This window comes from Crocodylus siamensis, chromosome 3, assembly GCF_052110815.1.
Source record: "Crocodylus siamensis isolate JL-2025a chromosome 3, ASM5211081v1, whole genome shotgun sequence".
Taxonomy (NCBI): domain Eukaryota; kingdom Metazoa; phylum Chordata; order Crocodylia; family Crocodylidae; genus Crocodylus; species Crocodylus siamensis.
In genome coordinates, this window is record NC_143397.1 from 126,424,851 (window position 1) to 126,448,125 (window position 23,275).

At 40.0% G+C, this 23,275-nt stretch overlaps 1 protein-coding gene across 6 annotated transcripts in view; it reads right to left on the bottom strand.

The window, feature by feature from the left end:
- Positions 1-679: 679 nt before the first annotated feature.
- TENT4A (terminal nucleotidyltransferase 4A) overlaps positions 680-23,275 on the bottom strand; it is a 64,509-nt gene continuing 41,913 nt past the window's right edge. The window contains exons 11-13 of one of the 6 annotated variants that reach the window (XM_090039149.1): positions 16,128-16,286; positions 11,391-11,495; positions 680-6,355 (exon numbers count right to left, since the gene is read on the bottom strand). In XM_090039149.1, coding sequence (XP_089895275.1) covers positions 6,173-6,355; positions 11,391-11,495; positions 16,128-16,286 — 447 coding nt within the window. In that variant the 3' untranslated portion in view covers positions 680-6,172. Of the gene's footprint in view, positions 6,359-11,390; positions 11,496-16,127; positions 16,287-16,744; positions 16,803-23,275 lie in introns of those variants that run through there. The other 5 variants (XM_090039148.1, XM_090039151.1, XM_090039150.1 and 2 more) reach the window with 5 other exon arrangements.

The following is a 23,275-nucleotide window of genomic DNA, read 5'->3' on the forward strand; positions in this document are numbered from 1 at the left end:
AGCCAAGATTGAACCCATTCACGCTCAGGCTTTTGAACGTCTGTCCCTAGCCTCAGTGGCTGGAGCAGACTGTGGTAGGTATCCATCCTGTACTTGTGTGCAATACAGTGCAGAACCAGAACTCTTGGCATTAGTCTTCCTACCGGGCTTGTGACCAGCAGAAGCAAAATGCCCAAGACATCTGGGCACATCAGGCCTGATTTACCAGGAGACAGGGGGTTTTTATTCCAAAGTGCTGAGAAAGAAAGGCAATGAGGGAAACAGGAATTCTTGCCTTTTCATTGCCTAGCAGTATGGCAACTTATCACCTCCTCAGAGCACATCAAGCTGCTACATGTGGGTAATACTGCATAGCAGCCCATTCCAATTGTAGTACAACTTTACAGCAATATATACACATTTTTAAAATATACCAGTTTTCTATCCACACAACCCCCTAGCTAGAAAAAAAGAAAAAACTGATCAGACCTGCCAAGAAGTGTTTGTAAATGCTTATCATCTGTTGCAATAAATCACAACTAGTCTGACTAATGAACCTGAAAGAATAGGAACAAAAACTTTAGTAGAAGTTATGTTACTTAACCCTTGATACTGTTTACATTAGGATGGTCTATTTGACATGTTCAAATGACCATTTTTTTATATCAATTATTGGTAAATTAGTGTTTAAAAGAAGATCAAATATTTTATTAAACAGCAACAGTCACAAGAGAGGCATTATAGCCTCCAGATGAAATACTTATGCCTAATTACAAAGACTAATTGGTTTAATTTTCATCTCAGAAAAATGAGAAACAATTAAATTCTAAAAAATTAGAATTGCTTTAGGAGCATTTACTTATATAAGAATACACTGAATACTAAACAGTTATGAAACAAAACAAAGAGAAATAAAACAAATTCAAAGCAAGTATTTAAAATGCTGTTATGCTAGGTCAACAGTAAGACAATTCTTTGAGCATTTTGCTTTGCATCATCTTCATCAGCTTCAATTGCTCGATAATGCAACAGTACAGATAAAAATAATCAATATCCTCTTCCCTTTCATCTGTCATTTTCTTCTCTCGTTTTAAAATTGTGATACATGGTCAGCAGCTTCTCAGGGAGTGGAAGTCAAAATAATTTTTACCTCTATAGCAAGACTATTTGGAGCATACAATCTTTTTCTCCATGTTGAAGAAAGAAACACATTCCTTTCATTTAGCTTCTGGGATGACTAAAAGGGCTGCTGTCTGCTTTATAATTTGATATTTCCACCAGAACTGTTTTCAGGAGCAATCTTCTTAATATTATTTTATCTATTGTGTCTCAACTTTTGTAAATGGGCTTTGTTCAATATGTTCTTCATGCTGAATGCTTAGAAACTTGTTCTTGGCACCAATGTAGAACTATTGTTTTCTATATTCTGCATGGACTGAGCCATGGGTTGAAGCTGTGAAATGAATTTTAAGCTATGCATCTAAGACACCACCATCAAGCATGTTCAGTGTAGATTACACAGAATCAACACCTAGTCTCTTCTTCAACAGCAGCCCATTGAAGTACCTTGTACCTACTTAAGGGGCTTTGAGACATTTAAGAGAAGATGTCCATTGGGCATTATAAAGTCTACTGAGTGTGGATGGAATTGAGTGCTGAGCTTACTGATGCTGAATGCATCTGCTAATGCTTGTTCATTTTTTAAGAACCTGACAATACTTTTCACTTCTGCCATGTAATAACAAAGATGGCAGATCTTCCCTAACAGAGCAGGTGCAGATACTCATTTGCCAAAGCTCAAATAAGCTTTTATAGCAGCCACACTGTTAATCGCAACCTAAACAAACTGTGGACCCAGTTAGCCAATTATAATTTTAAGCTAATTAGCAACATATTGGGAGGCAATACTCAGTTGTGCACAGAAATGGGTAATGCACTGGTCTGAGTTACAAGAGGCTAGTGACAGCCTCTGCAAACACTGTTCCATCCAGCAACAACTCTCTCATAAGTTTGACTTCAACCTTTATACAGTCTCCTCTGTACTTCCCTTCTTTACTTATAACTTTGCAAATTGAATGCAGTTTAGGAGAAACTGTGGTACAAAAAGATTGTCAAGTACCACATTCTCTTGCAAATGACATGCACTTTTCCCCCCAAGAAACAGCTGCTGGAAATTTTAGTGCATATTATACATGATAAATACAGTAAGAACAGCTTCTGCCAGTTACAAGCAAAAGTGGAAGCAAAATCTGCATGCAAAGGCCAGGCAGCTGTGGGTGGGCCCAGCAGTTCTATTTGTACCATCCCCACCAGGGCCCCACAGCAGCATGGCAGCTACCCACCCACCCATGCCCCTGCTTCTCCAATCCTCTCCCCCTCATTATACCCTCCATGAAACTGCCATCCAGCCCCAGGGCCCAGCAGAGAACAGATCCTGGAGCCTATACTGCTGCTAGAGAGCTGGCAAGTCAGGCAGGCAAGGAGCAGATTTGGCAACTCCTAACCCACACCCTCCAACTTGCCAACCCTCTAGCAGCAGAGAGGCTGTGCACAATGGAGAGGGTATTAACCTTTAACATGCAACTGCTCACAGCACATGCTAATTTTAACACCACATAACATTCCCTGAAGTTAGCATGTGCTAATCATAACATGTAACTACACCCTCAGTCACCTAAGTAGGGAACCTACAGAATTCACGATTGCACCTGCAAGCAGCGAAAGGGTTGGGGAGCCCTGCAGTGTCTTGGTGCAGGGAGGGGGGAGCATAGAGTGCAGTTGATAGGGGGCAGAGAAGCTGCACAAACACCTGGACCATGGTTGTAGTTGTTCTGTGGGCTTCTTGAATATGGTGGTTTTTATTTTACCATTGTGGATAGTGACCGTAGGGTCTAAAAAAAGGCAATGCTGGTACTGGACTATTCAAGAGAGTCTGATGGAGGGGTGATGGTTATTACATTTCTGATGGAAATCAGAGACTGCAGGTTTCCAGTTCAAATAATGAGGTTATATCTATATATACAAGATCTCTCTCATCTTAAGTACAGCATAGATTTGATGGTGTAGTTCTTAAGGAATTCTTCTTGTATGTGGCCCATAAAAAGACTGGCATATGTAGGGCCATTTTGGTGCCCATAGCTGTGCCCACGGTCTTGAAGAAGTGTTGACTATTGAAAGTGAAGTTGTGCATGAGGGTGAAGTGTATAAGTTCAATAAGATCTTTAGGTCTGTACTTAGAGTTGTAATCTTGCTCTTGTAGATATGTAAGATAGGTTCAATAATTTTTAATACACTAATTATTGGATTTTTTGCATTATGAACTTTTTTTTTAAATTACACCTAGGGAATCTAGTAAATAGCATACAAAATCTAAATAGTGAAATGTCAGAAAGCCAATGGGAAAAAATGTTCAAACTATCAATATCCCAGATGCTTATGAATTATGGTAACCCTAGTCTTGGGGTTATTTTTCAATAGTTTTGTGTGTACATAAATCAGGGACGATGAGACAAGCATGATTTCCATGTTTACAGTTGCCTTAATAATGAGAAGTAGTAGTGTAGCAAAGCCAATATATCAGTAAGGCTGAGTAAAACTGAAGTAGGAAAGACAACTGCTCCATTTAAAAAGGGAGTGGAAGTACAGTAGAACCTGGATCATTCCTATCCCAGTGGTTTACAAGCTGTTTAGTTAACAGTGGGTTGCCAAATTAAAGATAAGTCCCCTATTTGCTATGGCTTTTACTGAAAAGGGCACTGCTTCTGTATTTTATACTCTAGCAGTCCCACACAGCTGTTTCCTGCAGCTGTATATGCCTTCTGCTAGTTAGAAAATCCAGATCTTTTCAGGTGGTAAGCAATGGAACCTGTTGAAGAATCTGTGTTCTGCTACATTGTTTGATGGGAGACACTTTGAAACGAATGATTGACTTAGTTGCAGCTACAAGGATAAGACGGAAGTATGCTCTCCATTGGATTTCTCATGAAGATATAGAGAAAAACAACTGCTCTCGAAAGTTTATTAAAAATCAAAGAATAGAAAAACTTTACATAAAAATATGTCAATTTTAGCTTCCACATAGTTGTCCACACCAAAAAAAAAAAAAAAAAAAATCTAAACATGATTTTAGTCTGTAGCACATAACCACAGTGGTAGCCAGGCCAATTTATCTGGTTCACCATGACTGAAATGGAACATGATACGTGTTTCTTTTTGAATGAATTTTGCTTCAAAATGAACACTAGATTAAGACGCCAAATAAAGCCTTTGAAGGTTCCTTAATGTAAGTTTATGCACAATATTGCTAGTGTGTTAAGATTAGCAGTACAGGCCTATGTACCAGCCCTTAAATATTGATTTATGAATAGGCTAATGATTTTTAAAAAGTGTAAGTCTGAACCATCAAGTACTATAGAGAAAAAACTGTGCTACTCTGAAATGTTGCCTCCTTCCCTGCACCCATAAAAGAGATCTGTTTGCATTAGACAGGTAAAACAACAGTTTGGGCTATCCCTACTTCAAAAGGCATACTGCATACTATAAAGCTCCATCATGCTAGATGCCTCCATTGTATCATAACATTCAGATATCAATTTTAAAAAGTCTTCCACTTTTGTACATAATCTAGCTGTCATGGCAATTTTTTTCTAGCTTTCCCCACTAGTGGACTTCAAAAAAAACAAAAACAAAAACAAAAACAAAAAAAGAAAAGGAAAAAAAAATAAAAAGGAACCCCCTCCAAACAAACCTGTAGTGTTTATCACTGTTAAGAACCCTCATTTAAAAATGGAAAACCAGAGGGTATGGTGAGATTTAACCTACTCCCAGGACAACTGTGGTGCTTTAAAAACTCAGGGTTAGGCAGGATGTACATTTTCTATTCAAAAAAGTTAACAAAGACAGTGGTTGTCATGGCAATACACACTTGCATAGTATACCTGTATGCATCTGTAAATTAAGTGCCAGCCACGCAGACTGTGTGCAGCACGGGGCTGTGCTCTCCTGTTAATACATTAAAAGATACTCCTTATAATGCTGAGAGCAGCTGAAGTACTTTTTATATTTTGCTCTTAACAGAACTAATGCATACTGCTATACAGATTCCTTAATGGAATCAACATATTTCCTTTCTCCACATTCCTTAAGCTGGGTACCTTTGATTTCAATAATGGTGTTCGGCCCCAACCATTAACAGGTTACATTATTAAAACTGACGGAAGCATGTAGTTCACAATTTTTCTAATTTCATACCAGGACTTACCCAACCCTTTTCACCCTTAGAAAACTATTCTTCTGGCACTTTAAATGCTGGATTTGTTGTCTAGTTAAATGATAAATTAAAACTCATTATTCAGAACAAGACAACTGAGAGAGGCCAGATAATGAGCTAAAAACATAGGGTCAAAACACTTTGGAGCTTAATACCTTCATAAAACTGTAAGCCAAAATCAGCACTTTCATTGTGAATCAAGAAGCCTCAAATACTACCAAAAATTATGTCATGTTTGTAACACTGCTCAGACAACCTGCCAAAACTATGAACCCAACTTAGATAATGCAACCTGGGAAAGGATCTGTAAATTAAAAAAATACCTCCTCCCCTTAAATATAACTTATGTGACAATATGAAATTAAATTAAAAATTTTGCGTTATTGCACAAATTATATTTTCAATATTTACAGAGCAAAATTCTGAAATTTGAAATAAAAACAAGGGCAGCAAAATTGTTTATCATGAGATTCCCAACTAGATTTGCTGCAAAAAAAAAAAAAAAAAAAAAAAAAAAAAAAAAAAAGTGAGGGAATGAAATTTCCTTTGCTTCTCAAAGCAAAGAACAAAACAAAACCAAAAAAGAAAACCCCACAAAAGGAACAGATGCAGCTACAGCAAAAATGCTACAGCACTGATAAAAGTCCTTGCAGTTCTAACATAAGAGCTGCTTCGGCACTGTATGAGTAACCATGGAAGGCAGAAAACAAACTTCCACATTTAATAAGGCTTCACAGATAAGCACAACTACTTCTTTAAGATGGACTTGACCACCACACGAAGAAACATGCAAAAAAGTCAGCTGCAGATATTCGGCAACACCCACAAACTGATGTGCTGAATGCTGGTCTCCATTCCCCAGTCTAGTGTCACTCACTCAGCTTCAGTCTGTAAAACAAGGGAAGATCATCCCGGCATTAGCCATTATCTGCTGAGACTAATAGGCAAATTCTCTCTGTGTTTTTTTCTTCTCCAGATGTTACGGTTATATTGGTGGTGTCCTCTGTTGCCCACTGGCTGCCTCATGCCTCCACCGCTCACGGGATTGTAGCCATTGCCTTGGTTATGATTATGAGCTCCTTTCATGGAAAATTTCATTCCATTGTGCTGCTAAAATACAAAGAGAAGTACTCAGTTTAGTACTATAATCAGCTGAAACAGTATTATGCCCACTTCAGTATATTATTCATCATCAGAAAACAGCTTCAGACCAGTACCAAGTTCTTTCTGTACTTCAGCTGAGCTAGACCCCTCATGTGAAACACTAGTACAAGTTCAACTGGGCACTAATGCAACAGGATGGTTCTTTGAACTAGCTATTTTGCAAATGTAAAAATAAATTCCAAAGCCAACATCCCCACAGAACCCTTCCTTCAGCTTCTGTGAAGCCATCCTGTATTATCTTTGTAAAATTGAATTCATATAGATGTATTTACTAAATGTGATTAAGTTGATTCGTATGTCGTTTTATTGGCAGTTACTTATCTGATATTAAAACAGTGTCTTCCCGATACATTTCCCAAGTCACTACACTACAGTATCTAGATGCCATATCTCTTTGCTGTGGTAAGAATAGGTGCTTCTCATCAACATAGTGAGGTAACTGCTGGCAGAGGTTTCATTGCCGCCAGCCCAGGCATTGCAGGGATACAGTAATTGATGTCATGACTAGTATTTATAGGTTCTTAAGGCCTCTCTAAAAAAGCAGAACTTGAAACCAAACTCCGTGCTTTGATACATTAAACTCAAACAAGCTAATACTCGTCAAGGTCTTGGATACAGAGGTATATGTGAGCCCCTAAATGCTTTTATAAAATTTAAAATCTTTCAAGAAAGTTTGCAAATTGTGGTAGGCAGAATAGTCTTAAGTGTTTAAATACAGACACTATGAAGCAAAGTTATCAAGAATATTCCCTTATCTCATCAATTTAGAGAGGTCTATTTAAGATTTTGATCTTCAAAACAGGCCTCCATGTTTTCAAACAAATTTTGCCCCTGCTGTGAATGACCCCCATTCAGCTGCATATCACCCCCTCTCTCCCTGCCAAAGCAATTTATTGTGGGCACAGTATGGGAGACTTGAGTGAAAGATCTGATTAAAAACTAGACTATTTGGTCTGAAATCAAGTCTTGCAGAATCCTTAAGATGTATGGCCTATTATGTGACAATATGCATTTAAAATCAATTGCTCAAAATACAAAGGATTTTTCAACTTCTTTCCTACATGCTGTTTCCAAAATTAGCTTAAGTTACAGAATCAAACCAATATGAACACATAAAGGAGACACAGCTGCAAAAATAGAAAATATAGCTATTTGTAGGACAGTCTCTGAATCAAATGCATAAAACCCATTTTCTTTATTGTTCAAACATCGCTAGAAGAGATACAGTAATACAAATATATAATAAGCAAGAAAGCTAAAATAGGTTAACAGAACTCTGAGGGAACATTTCAGATAGAGTACAACATGGCAACAAAACAAAAGTACTGTTGCAGAAACTACAGAAAAATCAAGAGTCCATTAACTCCCACTGAGAGCAAAAGACAACAGAGTTTATAAATACCAATAGAAAATGGTTTGAATTAAATGATTCTGAACTGCTAGTTCAGATTATATTGCAACATACATCTCCCTGCTTTTCAGAATAGGTCATTAAGACCTGCACGTGACAACACACTGATAATTTGTGATCAGGCAGATTTGTTCTCCTTTAAATATGATCCTATGACCCCAGCTGGACTTCCTGCCCTTTGGGCAGAGGGTTGGACTCAATCTTCCGAGGTCCCTTCCAGCCCTAATGTCTATGAAAGTAATTGCCCACATATACATTTCTCACTTTTGAGTGCTGCAGTCTTAGACGAAGGGCTCAGGACACTTCCGTCTTGCCAATATCTATATAGAACCTCCCTTTATCCTCCTATTAGGGAAATAAAGCATGCTGTGCACTTCCTACTTCTTAGTTCTTCCTCTCCAGCTGCTCAGAGACTGAAAATTGTTGGGGCACACCTAGTGGTTTATGCCCAACTGATTCAAAGCAACTCAACCAAAAAAACCCCAAAAGCAACCAACCAAAAAAAATCAGACTTATAACACAGCTTCTTCACCATCCTGCGTCCAAGCAGCTGTCAATTTTTATCTACAGTTGGTAAGTCTGCAGGACCCCCTGTTGGTGAGGAGAGCAAGAAGCATTTCTGAGACCTCACAGACTGCAAGGCTGACTGCAAAGGATGAGGAAGATCTGGGCTTACCAATGATAGCACAGATCAGGGGTTTTCAACCTTTTTTGGCCGGTGTACCCCTGGCAGCTGGTGGAGAAGCAGAGGAGTTCCCCGGTGGCCAGTCGACGAGCAAAACCTGAAGTGCTGGCAGCCCCACCCCCTGCGCCACTGCCACATACTCCCTGGGGCCTTCCCCAAGTACCCACATGGGTATATGTACTCCCAGTTGACAACCTCCGATACAGATGATCACCTTAGAGCAGCGTTTCTCAACCTGTGGGTCACAACCCAAAAGTGGATCACACAAATACATAAATGGGTCACAAACAAACTTTAAAAATTAAACAAACTAAAAATGGATTCAAGAAGAAAAACATGGGAAACCATGGCTTTTCCCTTGCAGGCTGGCAGAGCTCCAGCCTGCGAGGGGCTGCTTGGGGCCCTCCCAAGCCCCACACAACGGGGGGCTGGGGGCAGCAGGTTGTGAGTGAGGGGCAGCAGGTTGAGACTAGCCACCACTGTTTACAAATGGGTCCTGGTATGAAAGAGGTTGAGAACCACTGCCTTAGAGTCCCCAAAACACTGGTCTAAGGGTACCTTGAAGTTAGAAAAGTTGAGTCTTATTGGTTTGAAACAAAAAGGCTGGCTTCTATGATCATGCAGTTAAAATCCTTCTCTTCAAAAAGGTGACACCAGTTAAATGCAGTTTCCTTGCAATGCAGTCACATTACTGTGACAAGGAAAAAAAGTGGTATTATCCTAACGCACACAAGATGTCTTCACTGTATAAGTTACTAAGAATTTGGGAAACTTCCCACAAAAGACTGGTCACTACACCCTACATATGGACAGCAACTACTCTGTATTAGGCTACCACCCAAATGTTACCACTGATTGAGGTGTTTGACAAACTGTATGGACACATCAAAAAATGGACTAGTGCAAATACTTCAGAGGCATTTCATCCCAGATGGATAAGTATGCTAAGCTTAAATTTCATAAAAGGCAGAAAGCATCTGAGGGTTGTTTTTTTGTGTTTTTTTTAACCAAACTCCCCTCCCCCCCCTCACCACCCCCAAATCAGAGCTTAGGATGCTTGCATACTGGACCAGAATGAACCATTAAGGGTTGGTATGGCCTCAGCACTGGATATTTAGTGTACATGCCCGTAAGATAGTTTCAACAAAGACATTTAACTGGCGTCAACTTTCTGAAGAGAACCATTTTAACTGCATGACCTTAAAACCTAGCTGTTTTGGTTCAAACCTATGACTGGGGAATCTTAGGGAAAAAAATTTATACCAGAGAGAAGTGCAAGAGAAAGACTGACTACTCATTTTATTAAGGACTTGGATGCAGGGAGAGAGAGCTTCCTGATCCAAATCCAAAGATGACAAAACTGATAGGAGTTGCAAACATTTTGGAGAACAGGATTAGAATGCAAAAGGATTTTGATCTCAAAGAACTGATCTATGAATCCACAAAGGCCAAGGTAAATTGCTACATCTAAGAAAAAAAAAAATCAGCTGAACACATACGAAATGTAGCATCCCTGCTAAAAAAAATCTGGAGGTTTTTGTGGATCACAGCAACATGATACACTTGCCAAAAAAAGTGCATATTCAATCTTGGGCTGCCTCAACTAGAGTACAGTAAAGGCATGAAAGGTAACAGTCCCACTACTCAGCACTGATGAGGCCTCAGCAATAGTATTATGACCATTTCTGAGCACCGCATTTTAAAGATCCAAAGACAAGTGACAAAAAGATGATAAAAGGATTGGAATGCAAACTGTGGTAGGGAAGGTGGCAAGAATATATTTAGTCTAGAGAAAAGATTGAGGGAGAACATGATATCTTCAAATATTTGAAAGGCTTTCATACTGAAAACCTTCATCTGCCCCTCCCAGAGACAGGCAAGACTAAAAGCATTGGTTATAAACTACAGCAAAGCAAATTTAGAAAGTTTTGCCTGAGCTTAATATAAGCTGTAAGAGCAGTAGGACTGTGAAACAAGCTGCCTACACAAGGTGTGAAAGCTCTTCTGGAGATTTCTAAAAGAGGCTGAACAGGCATCTGCCCAAGATGCTTTAAGAAAAAAATGCATCCCTTCTATACAGGGGAATTAATTAGATGAACATCCAGGTCCCCACTAACCCTATAGTTGTGTGGCAAAGGCCACAGAATGGTTCAAGAATTAGAAACCAATCAAAGCAATTTCCATCTGCTTCTGACCCTACTGAAATGTTAAAGCAACATGGGTTTTGTTTCTTCAGTACTAATATTCACTGCCACTAGTCTATCCCAGGGAAAATTAACAGTGTCACAGCTCCACTTACAGCAGCGGGCTATGAAACAGCCAGAATACTCTAGGCCACTTAAAGTCACAGAGGTGCTCTAGAAGGAGAAGTTTATATTTATTACACTCCAACTACAAATACTGTCCAATTAGCGGATTTTGGAGCTAAGCTTAAGACACAAAATCTTCAATTTTCTTTTGAAAAGAGCAGGTCTCCCAGAAAGGAGAGCCAAAATCCTTCTGGTAGCAATCAATATAGTTGGTCAGAGATGCTTCCTTTCCCTTACCTAAAACCTATTATCACTTAGAAACTGAGAGACTGGGAGTGAATGCAGTAGAAGTTGGACACCTGAGTTTACCAGCTTCTTTTTGGATACTGAAAGTCTAAAAACATAAAGGCAGGTGGAACCTCTTGTTTTTAGAGAGCCATGCAAGTACAATTTAACTGAAGTTTATCTTCCCTAGTGACTGGGCCCAGGGTTGCCAGTGAGCAATCAATCCAGTAAACAAATACATGGAAAATAGTATACTTTACCCTAGGGAGAAAAGAATAATGTGTAGGAGCTGGGAAAGTGGGCGTTGTTGTATTTGTGGGAGCATCAAAGGAGTTTCTCTCTCCTTACCTGAATATGCTTGCCAGATTTTTGCCTTGATGCCGATTCCAGTGGGGAGCAGAAGGGCAGTGATTCCAAGCTGTTTGCCAGCAAAGTTGAAGGATAACGAAGATCCTGAAAAGGAGGTAGGCTTGTCAGGAGCCAAAGCAAATCTTGCTGATCACCCGACATATTCCCGAATCCACTGCACAGTAAAGCTGGAAGCAACTAAGCCACTTGTTGTAAGAGTAACTGCCCCAGTGTTTTCCCAACAGGAAGTAAATAGTAGAAGAAAAACAAATGTCTGGTGCCAAGAGAATCTACCCAATGGTTGCAATGCATTCCAAATAGAAAGTTCCTGTAAGTATCAGAACAGTTGCCCTTTCTTCCCACTGCAGCTGCTCATCCACTGATAAAAGATGGGAATTTAGGCTACAGCTTCAGTGAAGAGCCTCTATATTCCAGATGGAGGTCAAGCTCAACAGACAGGGAAAAAACTGCCAAGGGAAAGAAAAAAATAAGGGAATCATGTTCTAAGGGACAGCAAAGACTCACAGAACACAAAAGACCAAGTCTTCATGGGAGGGAGAGATTGACAGTATATGTTCAAGCCTGCCAGTAGGGAACTGCTTCACACAGTTAAGGAATTCACTCCTTATAGCATTATGAATGCTTCTGCATGGAGGAGTAGATTCAATGCAGGGGAAAGGCCTTTAGTTAAACCTATCCCCAACTGTGCTGACAGCAATGCTTTGGTTATGACCATCTTCCCAAAGGCAGACTTTAGAGATACAGTAATTTATGCTGCTTGACTTCAGAAAGACCGTTTATATCTCACCACTGTTGACACTTGAGGCTTCAAGCATGGTGGTTCAAAATCCTCATCAAGAGGGATATTTCTGTCCCACTGACAAATTCTTTTAATTTTGAATATCAAAATTCTTTTGCATTGAATATGAGATGCTCTCAAGCACAAAGATCACACAACATGTTAGAATTCAAGAGGCTGAAAGATGGGAATTGATCGAAATAACAGTTCTCCCTCCATATGCTTCAAGTTTTCAAATTATTCTATATGGTCCTTTATATATTATTGATAGTCCTCAGGTCACAAGCGAAAGGATCCTAGAGCCTGCCTTTTTTCCCTCTACTCCTTTTACAGCAACTGCTGATTCCAGGGAAGGTGCAAGTATGCAGGCTATGAAGGGCGTGGGTTGCAAACAACACTCCACATAGGCAGAAGGCTGCCAACCCCTACACCAAGGCAAATCACCCTCAAACTCCTTCATAAGGCAAAGAAAAGTATAAAAATAATCCATACAAATTGCACTGACTCATTATTTCATATGAATTAAAACAGAAGGAAAAAGCTAAGAATCTCTCCACTACAATAGCTTAGAAAAGCAAAAATCAAATGTGGCTACCTCCAACTAACTAAATGTTGACAAGATTTTTGTGTTTTTTTAATCTTTTCAATACGTCTTCAAGTGTTTGAAAACTTTGAAGTATGGGCTGATATGTAAGAGTTGATTCTATAGTACTAGCTCCTGGCATGGAAATTTGACTCTTATGGCAAAGGGTTACCTTCTTCATAAAAAAATAAATGTTCAGCAAAAGAGCAACTTCGATTATAAACTGATACTTTAATCAAATTGTTTACCTGAAAAATGGACTTCCTCTATTTTGTGTAATTAACCTGGGGATTTTAAGAGATCACATAAGCAGTGTAGATCATCACTTACGTCCTTAAATTGAAAAGCAAGATATTACTTTCTCTCACTAGGATAAATTCACCAGCAGAAAAGTTGCATATATAGACACAAGGTACAACACCAAATACAGAGGACAGCCTGAGGAAAGAGCCAAATCAAAAAAACTTAAAAGCCATATGCAACATGACAAGGCAGGGAAGGGGGGAAGAACAGTGCTGGATGAGTAAGTGGTGAACTGCTGCAAACACAGAGCCACTTCAAATGGCAAGCTCTCTGCACAAAAGAGCAGGAACACCAATGGGACAAGAGACCTGATCTGAAAAAAGTGGGTGAAATATTTTAATGAAGTACCTAGTAGATGTTACAAAAGACCCCAATACAAAGATCCTATTTTTAAAAAATCCACACAGCATGCAATTAATCAATTGCACACTACAGCATGCAATTAATCAATACTAATAACACCAAACATTAGTCAGGCACCTTTTTGTGCTACTGTGCCATACATTTTTTCCTGGGGTTCAATGTCTATGACACACTATGCCTCCATTTTTCTATTTGCAAAATAGTAACCACTCTAATGAACAGATGAACATTATTAGTAAAAAGATAAAATGATGAAAGCTTTCCTCAAAATAAATGCCAACCAACAGTACTTGGACATTCCCTTGCAACAAGAAACTTAAGTGAATAAATCTTTCATGACACCCAAACTGCTGGGTTGGATCAGGAAAGAGAAAAGACTCTGAACCCCAGGATCCCCAGGAGTTATATCCAAAGGACTGCTAAGCAAAAAACTTACAAAAAAACTTGGGAGGAAACTAGCATACCGCATCTCCTTAAAAAAGGATATAAACAACTTCCAGCCAAAGCTACTCTTGTATACAAACTCTATGCAGCATAGACCAGTATTACAAACCAGTATTCAAACTGTGGAAAAGTTCTCTATGGAGCAGACAGTACTACCAAGCATGTGGACTCCTCAGGACTCCCACAATAGAGGGAAATATTTTAGTTGGAATTTGGTCAACTTGCTACTGCAGAATATTAGGTTCCTCCAAATCCTCTAGTGTTGCTAAACTCTGTCACCCTTCTATGGTAACTGAATGACAAAATAAAGCTGTGGCATAACTAAATACATAAGTAAAAAATTAATCTTCTATCAACCAGATCTATCAGAACAAGAACTATTACACTCCGTGACATTAAGTTCAAATGAGACAAAATCTGTCTGGGATGGTTAATAAATGGGATTATTCTGCTTTAAGCAGGAGGCTGGGGCAAGCTGACTTCTTTTGATCCCATCCAACCTTAATTTTCTATTACATAAACCCTTGGTCATAATGAATCCAGTTATTGTCCTCGACCCAAATTGATCCCCTTCTGCCACATATATCCCTCCCTCAGAAAAGTTCTGATCCCGCAGCAAAGAAACATTGCAGCTGCAGCCCCTTGAGAGAGACAAAGCCACGGTGTCTAACACAAACTAGTATTAAAGCTCAAATATCTCCTAAAAAACAAAAATACTACCATATCCCCTTCAGTTCACATTAACCTGCTCTACAACAAAGTCTCAACCTCCTCATAACCACCCACGTAACAGCACCACCTTGAAACATAAAATGTCAAGCAGCTCATGAGGGGGGAAGACAGGGGACAGGGAGAAGGGGAAGGCTTTCCCCGTCTTAGAGCACAAGCCTGACACACTTTTCTTTTACACAATCAGGGCTTCCAGTGAGTTGTCATATTTTCTAGGGGTGCACTAATAAGGATTTTTTTTTGGCTGATACCGATGGCTGATTAATGAGCCATATCAGCTGATACAAATCTGATAGCCAATATGCAGCCTAGCAGCCTGGAGAGCAGCATCCAGCCAGTAAGTCTGGGGGGCTGGACCTTCCCCTCCCCCAGACTTACCAGCTTGATACAGGTCTCCATGCTGCCAGGCTGCATTCCTGGCTGCACACAGACTGCAGCTGAGCACATGCACATGGCATTTAATCAGTGACATTATTGGCTAGATGGGCTAAAAAAAGCCAATTACCGATAATGTAATTTTTCCTTGAATTGGTGTCAATCCGATATATCAGCGCACCTCTAGCATTTTCCCATTTTATAGTTAAGACTGTAGACCAGGGGTTGACAATGTTTTTGGGCAGCGTACCAAGAACACCAGCAACCTCAATCTGTAAGATGTTGGCATGCCAGAGGCAGACAGCAGAGCCAGGAGCAGCCCCATCCTTGTTGCAGTGCAGCCCATGGCCCTTCCCCACCATTTGCCTTGAGGCTCACATGCCAGACAGAAGTGCCTTCACATGCCCCACACTGGCACTTATGCTGGGTGTTGTCCACCCCTGCTGTAGACTGATCAGGGGGTACCTTCCTGTAAATATGGCACCTACACATTATAAGCCTTTAATTAATGCAAATAGTTTGAGTAGAATCCTTATCTGAGTTTTAGGGAATACACCCTGAAGGAAGACCTGAGAAATTCAACTTTGTAATTATATACCAAATTTATATATGCAGAAAATTTCAAAGTCTAAAATCAATTTGTTTAGTAAACCCAAATTCTTGCAAAAATCTAAAAACGTTGGAGAGCAAGCCTTCAAACCCTATAAATCAATCTTAAAATGAATCAAGTAGCACATGGCAGAAAAGTTTAAGTTTTTAACAGTAATCTGGCAAGCCTGAATAAAATGGGAGATACCTACAGTGGCCTAAGTGGCAAGGAACCTCAAAACCTGCTTAAAGTGATTAAAGGCAGCATGGCATCTTCAATTTTATGGTTTTATTCTTATGGAAGTCAAAACAGCTTTAAGTAGGATGACTTGTATGTTTGTTCAATGATGCTTCTCAAAAGTTGATTTTTTAAACAGTTTTGATGGCAGACATTCACGTTCATAACTTTAGCAAGTCCAAGAAAACATCTTTAAAAAAAAACGTTCTCATCACCTTGAGGATCTTTAAATTAATATAGCATAATTCAAGTCATCTATACTTGTAATTTCAACACTACCTCATTAAAAAGTTACTCCAATTAGTTGGCTCATACCTGATTACTGGTGGCCATTATCAAGGTTCTTGTAGGTGCAGACTGAGGTTTACCATTTGGCATAGGCAATGCTGGTGGTAAACCGGCCATAAGTTGAGTCGGTGCTTGCAGACTGAACTGGTAAACATTAGGAGTTGTGCAAGGTGGCGTATCAGAATCCTTTTGGCAGAAAAAAAAGGGGAAAGAAAAGCAACTTTACAGAAAGTACAGTATATACAGACTAGGCATCTGTAAATGCACTGATTCATTAACTCATGTAAATACTGTAGTCTGGATTAAAAGCAATTCCAGTGGTGAAATCAAATAAACTGATACACTAAATTTACGTTAAAAAATGTAAGAGTTAAGAAATAACTCTACCCAGAATCAAGTCAAACAAATTAAATGCATCTATGGCAAATCACAGATCAGTTTCCAGTCAGCTCAATCTAAAAAAATACCTGAAAATGAATGTTTCACTCTACCAAATTAAAAAGTAGTGGGGATGGAGATAAGAAAGAAGAAAAAAGTATCATTGATAGCCAGATAAAAACTAGAATTGTAATTGCTGGTACAGGATCAGTGCTCTGAACAATGTTGGAGTTATTGGTACTTATCTGCATGGTAAAGTTACTCACTGGTAAATGTTACAGTCTTCTCCCATCTTACCCAGCAACAGCAAACTTAGGGCTCCACCTACCAAGAAACAAGGAGACGATCTGCCAGTCAAGACCAATAGTAAGCACCAAATCACCCACTTCTTTTCCAGTTAAGAATTCTGATTTTTTGCCTTCCGAAATCTGAGTGACAATCCAATAGGAAGAGTCAGAGGGATGTAAGGTAACAGAAAGGAGTACTTTGACAGATATTACCTGTCAGTAATTTTCTTTCCATATTCCCTCCTCTCCCAGCCTGACCAGCAGCAATTAAGACATAGTAAGCAGTGGGCTATGGATGGTGGTTTTATACCACAGTGCCAGGAACACTTAACACCTGACAAAATAAGCAAACTAGGAGAGAATAGTAATTTTGACCACAGGACTGTAATCAGCTGGGGCCTGAGTGCTTCTTAAGCACAAAGAGAATGGATCAGCTGCTTTTCTAGAACTAACACTGCAGCACAGGAAAAAACTTCAGGACCTGCTTGACATTCCAGAAAAGAGACACTTCCTCCATTTCAAAACAACATAGTTTATTTAAAGAGCCAGATTCACTTATCTCAAAAGCAAGCCTGAGCCACAGAACTACTCTGTTTCAGGGAGAAGAGAAGTAAGGGAAGGTCAACAGGCATAATGACAGCACAAACATAAAATTATTCTCTAATGTGTCCAAGACTGCAGAAATCCTAAAGGAGTCCAACTGTACCTGGAAAAACAGTAGGTCCAATTGAGAATTCATGGATTAATATGTAGGTCTCCATTGAATAAAATGAAGAACGTTTGACTCCTGTTCTCATTCAAATATCTCTACCCTCCCTGAGATCAGAGATGCAAACTGGTCAAGTAAAACTTGGAGGTAACTACATTTGGCCTGTTTCTGAAGTAAAAAATAGATTATCTTGAATACACAGAGGGGGCAGAAATGCATATGCAAGCTTCTTCTGGAAATCCAAAAGGATTTTCTAGTTCTTTGACAGCAAAACGCCTAACAGGAAGCACAACAGTTCCTTGAAAGAGATTTATGCTATATATTTTTGCCTCTATTCCCATACTAATGCAAGATGTTTCAAGCTAGAGAATAGAAGTGGAGAGAAGAAGTCCTGCTACACAAATGTCTGTCGTGCGATGAAGAACCAAACGGAATTCCAAGGCCAAAGAACCAGTTTCATGGCCAAATGCCCCAAGAAGATTACTATGACATTTTTCTTTTCAGAGAGGGGGAAATCATCCAGAGACCCTTGTCCGACAGGTCTGCGCATTATGAAATGCTAGGAATTGAAATTCCATAATAGCTGATTCTAAGTAAACACCCAATTGGGCAGTATAACTACCAAGTTGGCACATCTGCCACAAGAAAGAAGGTAAATCAGCTCTACTAAAAAAATTCTACCAAAAAACCATACTTCCTTGTAAAACGTGTTGCCACAAGAAAGCGTGGGGGAAAAGGGAGAAGTTATTCAAAAGCCTTCAAGTAAGAAAAGATTTTAATGGATTTCTAAAGCATAGGAAACAAATCTTTGTTTCTTGAAGCAAGTGGTATAAGGAATTCACTAAAGTAGCAACATGGACATTGATTTGTTTGCCAGATTAAAGACTTGTCAATAAAGGATAGTGGTCATGGGTTAAGTCATTTTGAATAACAGCACCTATATGTCATAAAAGCATTACCAAAACAAATGGCATCAACAGCTGGCATGTAAAACTAAAGTATGTGGTGGGCAGAATAGAGCCCCCATGCTCCTAATTTGTAAATCTAGGCTCTGGAATAAAGGATAAAAGGGCTCTGAAGTGACAGGTGGGAATATGGGGCTCTTAGACCTGCAGCCCTCAATATAAGGAAGTATTTGAACTCACTTATAACAGGTTCTGGTTCAAGTAGGGAACACCACTTACCAAGCAGCTACTAATTACAACGCAATCAACTCACCAAAGAGGAGCAGGTGGTCAAGAGAGGGCAGGAACTTGCCCCAGAGTTAGGACAGACTGCTCAGCCAGACTCAATCCTTCAGAAACAGCGTGGGATAAGCCAGCAGTCCACACTATCTACCAACACTTCCCACTCTTTGGAAGATCCTTCTAACTGGCTCCAGAGAAATCCAAGAAACTGTGCAATTCTCCCAGTAGTCAAAACACACTACAAACACCACATACACGTGAGAAGATAGGGAAGCACACAGCTTCCATAGAACCTGTATAGTTGGATTTCTGGGTAGCTATGGCAATCAATACTCAAACTTCAGCGGGACTATCCAGATCAAACATTCTCCTGTTGAATGGCATGAGGTATTATTAGCAAAGGAAACAAAATAAAAGATCAAAGGATAAAAAGTGGGGAATAGCAATTCTCTTTGATAGAAATGAGGGTTCAATTCTGAGCAGCCAGTTCATTCAGACCCTTTGTGGGAAGAGGGAAAAAAAAAAAAAAAAAAAGAGCGTAGCTAATTATTTTCCTTTCATTTACAACCCAAATATTTAACACTGAAGGAAAGATCACTGCCAGATCTATTCCAGAGACACCAATTCTGAATGTGACCTCACTCTTCTACCCTCAGCACTGAAATCATTCCAGAAGCTACATTCAAGACTTGAACGTGTGTTTAAAATCTAGATGTGTGCGCTGAAGCCAGAATGATTCCTGAAGAACTTGGAATAGGTGGACAGTTGGAAGGAGATGGTCATCCATGAGCTGCTGGAGATTGGGATCAACTGGAAAGTGAGAATTTCTCATTCTTTTAGTCAGAAGCTGGTAAGAGATACCTGTATCTATAAATCGAGAGGGACAGATCTTCTCTTTTACACAACCCTCCCCCCCCGCCCCACGCACACCTACATCCTCCCCCCACCCTTTTCTTACCAACTTCTGAATACTAGTAGGCATGAAAAGAACCAAAGGGTGGGAGAGAAGGAAACTCATCTGATAAGCTAGCAGACAAATTGTGACCGCTTCCTACATCATCTTCCTAACAAAGGATACTTCTATGAAGACATGGAAGAAGAGCCTGTCTATTGCCTTTATATGGGAATTGATGGATGACCACCTGGCAGCCTAACAGATTTCTTCAGTTTTTCTCTACTCAGGACTGCTGTTAAATGGACAGAACAGAGATTTCTGCCATTTGGAATCAATTTATATGCACTGGAAAGTTTTTGTGGATCAAGTACTCCATTAGCTAGCTATGGGACATCATACTTTCATGCCCATGTATTTTAGAAGGAAAAACTAGCTGGTCCAAAGTATGCATTTTCACCGCTCATCTCTTGTGCACACTAGGCTTTAGTTGGGTGTTGTTTTTGCCACAAACAAGAATACTCCACATTATGTAGAGAAGGAAGGCAGTTTATTTAACAGTGGATGCTGAAGAAGAGAAGATCTACCTTGCCCATCTGGAAAGAGGCAGTTATATCCCTATCTTTTAAGGAAGGACGCTCAAAAATAGTTTTTGCTATTAAGTTGCAACCTTGCACATTTCCAAGTGTAAAGTGCTCCATCTGGGGGCAAATGACCTTCAACAGACATACAGGCTTGGTGATGTCAGCCTGACTTGCACCACGGCCGAAAGGGACCTGGGGGTAATGATCAACCATTGCATGAACATGAGCCATCAGTGCGAGGTGGTGGTCAGCAGGGCACAACACGCTGTCGTGCATCAACCGATGCACCTCATGTAAAACTAAGGAAGTGATTCTCCCGCTGTACTCTGCACCATAGTTGGAGTACTGCATCCAGTCCTAGGTGCCGCACTTCAACAAGGAAGTGGAAAAACTTGAGAGCGGGTCCAGAAAAGAGCCACCTGTATGATCAGAGACTTGCAAGGCAAGCCATACAAGGAAAGGCTGAGGGACCTGGGCCTCTTTAACCTAAAGAAGAGAAGATTGAGAGGGGACTTGATAGTGGCTTACTACTATATCAGAAGAGTGCATCAGGAGCTTGGTGAACAACTGTTCACTAAGGCATCCCTGGGGAACACCAGGACCAATGGATACAAACTCCTCATAGGCTGCTTCAGGTTTAATACCAGGAAAAACTCCTTCACCATCAGGATGTCCACACTGTGGAATAAACTCCATCCAGGAGGTGGTGGAGTCACCTACCCTGGAGGTTTTCAAAAGGAGACTGGTCCGTCACCTCGCAGGGGTCACTCAAGCCCAGTTGTCTTCCTGCCCAGAGCAGGGGGGCTGGACCCAATTATCTGTAAGGTAACTTTCCAGCCCCTAACAATCTATAAATCTAAGTAAGCACACAAGTGCTTGAGCTGCAATACAATAATACTTACCCTTTAACTCCACATGGAAATTTTGAAAACATTGACAATTGACAGGACGCAGCTTCTATAATTATAGAAAAAGAGGTTCAGGCAATCTGTTGCCACACGTCTGAGGGATGGGTTGAGAGTGCATACTAAAAACAGCAGAGGCAGCCATCAAGGAGGAAAGGAAGTCTAGATTATGTAAATGAACTTGCTATCCTACAAGAGGCTACCTTTTAGGTGACCAAGCAGAAACCTGAAGGCCTGCATTTTGATATTTTCTCATCTAGACAGACATGAAAAGCAATTTAGAATTGCCACTCACTGAAGAGTCTGAAAGTGTAGGAACTATTCTTGTGGCTATGCCATCTATTTTTGAGTCACTCACTAGCAGCAGATTTTAAGGGGGGGAAGAACACAGCAGATTTGCACGTGCAAGCAAAATCTTGAGGTCAAAGCATGCTGTCATCTCACCCCAGTGGAGCAGAATCTTAGCTGTGTGTTTTGACTGGACACAAAGCAGGTGTACTGAGTAGCCTAGCTTCTCAGATGGAACACTTCCCGCCTGGATTGTATGACGATTAGGTGACTATATGCAGTATAGACTTTCTAATGTGTTAAGTGGTTTTAAATCTTAGGTCAGCAAAAAGGCAGAAGCTATTTTAACAACTTCTTAACATCTTGCTCAAACAGAGCATCCCTTTTTCAAGGGATCCTGGAACACCAATCTAGCTGTAGGAAGTTGATATTCCAAAGCCTCACCGTTTACAACAGTGTTCCTTGGGTATATGTTAGTCCCAAGGGTCTTGCTGTAGCTTCAGTGCTGGCACAACTGGAATTGACATCTTCACTTTAGATTCTAGCATATGGACTACGACCAAGAAACCTAATGTCTGAACAGTATATCCTTTACAGCTCACGTTAAAAATTGTTTCAAGCCTTTAAGCAGCATACCTGAAGTTATCATGGGTTGTCTTATCTTGATGCTACACATTAACATACAAGAAATCAAATGCAAGCAACCTCAGACCAATGTCTGATTGTATCATACCATTCCTATGTCTGGAAGCCTCTGGTTGTTAGCCCTAAGTGCAGAAAACCTATACGAGTTCCTTGCTTATAACAGAATCTGGGCGTGAACCAGACACACACCTTAAGTTGCTTCTTTCAGACTCCCGATACTGCAAATGAATGCTGTCTAAGAACAGGCACAGACAAGTCCTTATTCACTTGACTCAAGGTTTAACACCACCATGAAGATGAAAAGTTCGGGAAAAACGCAAGTCTTAATATTTACAGTGGTACAGAATTAAGGTGAAGAGAGGGGTGAATAATGGGACTTGGGAGACTGATAAACTTCTGCCAGATGAGAAATGAGAAACTCGCGTTTTTGTACCTATCCTGAATTTCATCTTTCAAAAAAACTTAGTCTGTCATAACTAAGGAATTGAGTAGTTAACACCTAAAGTCTGGAGGTGGAGGGGTGGCGGGGGTGGGGAGGGAATTGTAGTGCCCCTCTCTCAGAACAGCAGTACCTATTGAACATATTTTTCAAGTCTCTTGTAGATGGAGGGAAGATGATTAAGAGGCCTACTGCTTCGCCCAGACTGTCTCCTGTAATGCTATATTTCCTGGGAACTCTGACTTGTAAATACAAGTTCCCTCCCTCCATTTTAAAGCAGTATATTTGGTTAGTCTATCCACAATGTGAAGTTGTTAACATTCAAGATGAAGACTAACATGATCAAAACCAGTGTTTTGTGCCTGGAAAGAGATATGGCCATGAAATTCATAGATTCATCCATCATTTCCACATTAAAATAAAAAAAAGATATTTTGGATCTCAGAGTTCAGGCATTTTAGGTTGTTGCACTAGCACAGTAATGTCTCAAATGACATAGACTGTCAAGCAAGACCCAAAAATCAGTTCTGAAGTTCCTCACAGGGTGCTTCTTCCATTGCCTAGAAAAGCTTATGGAAAACTACTGTCTGCAGGAACTGTAGTCTTTGAAAGGGATACCACCTCCCCTGATTAGAGTGAAAGCCTTCTTTTCTGTAGAAGCTTGAAAGATTTTAGAAAATGAGCAAGACATCTCCTTGTTAAGGAGTTTCATATCCTCTCCAGTGGCTGCTTCACAGGAAGAATTAAAGCAGAATTTTCTTAATTTTGGATAGGAGACATTTGTCCTTGTTTAGCCTGGTTATCTAGAGTGTCTGGCTGACATCATGATGAGACTCCCTTCTCCATGATTTGAAACTTCTG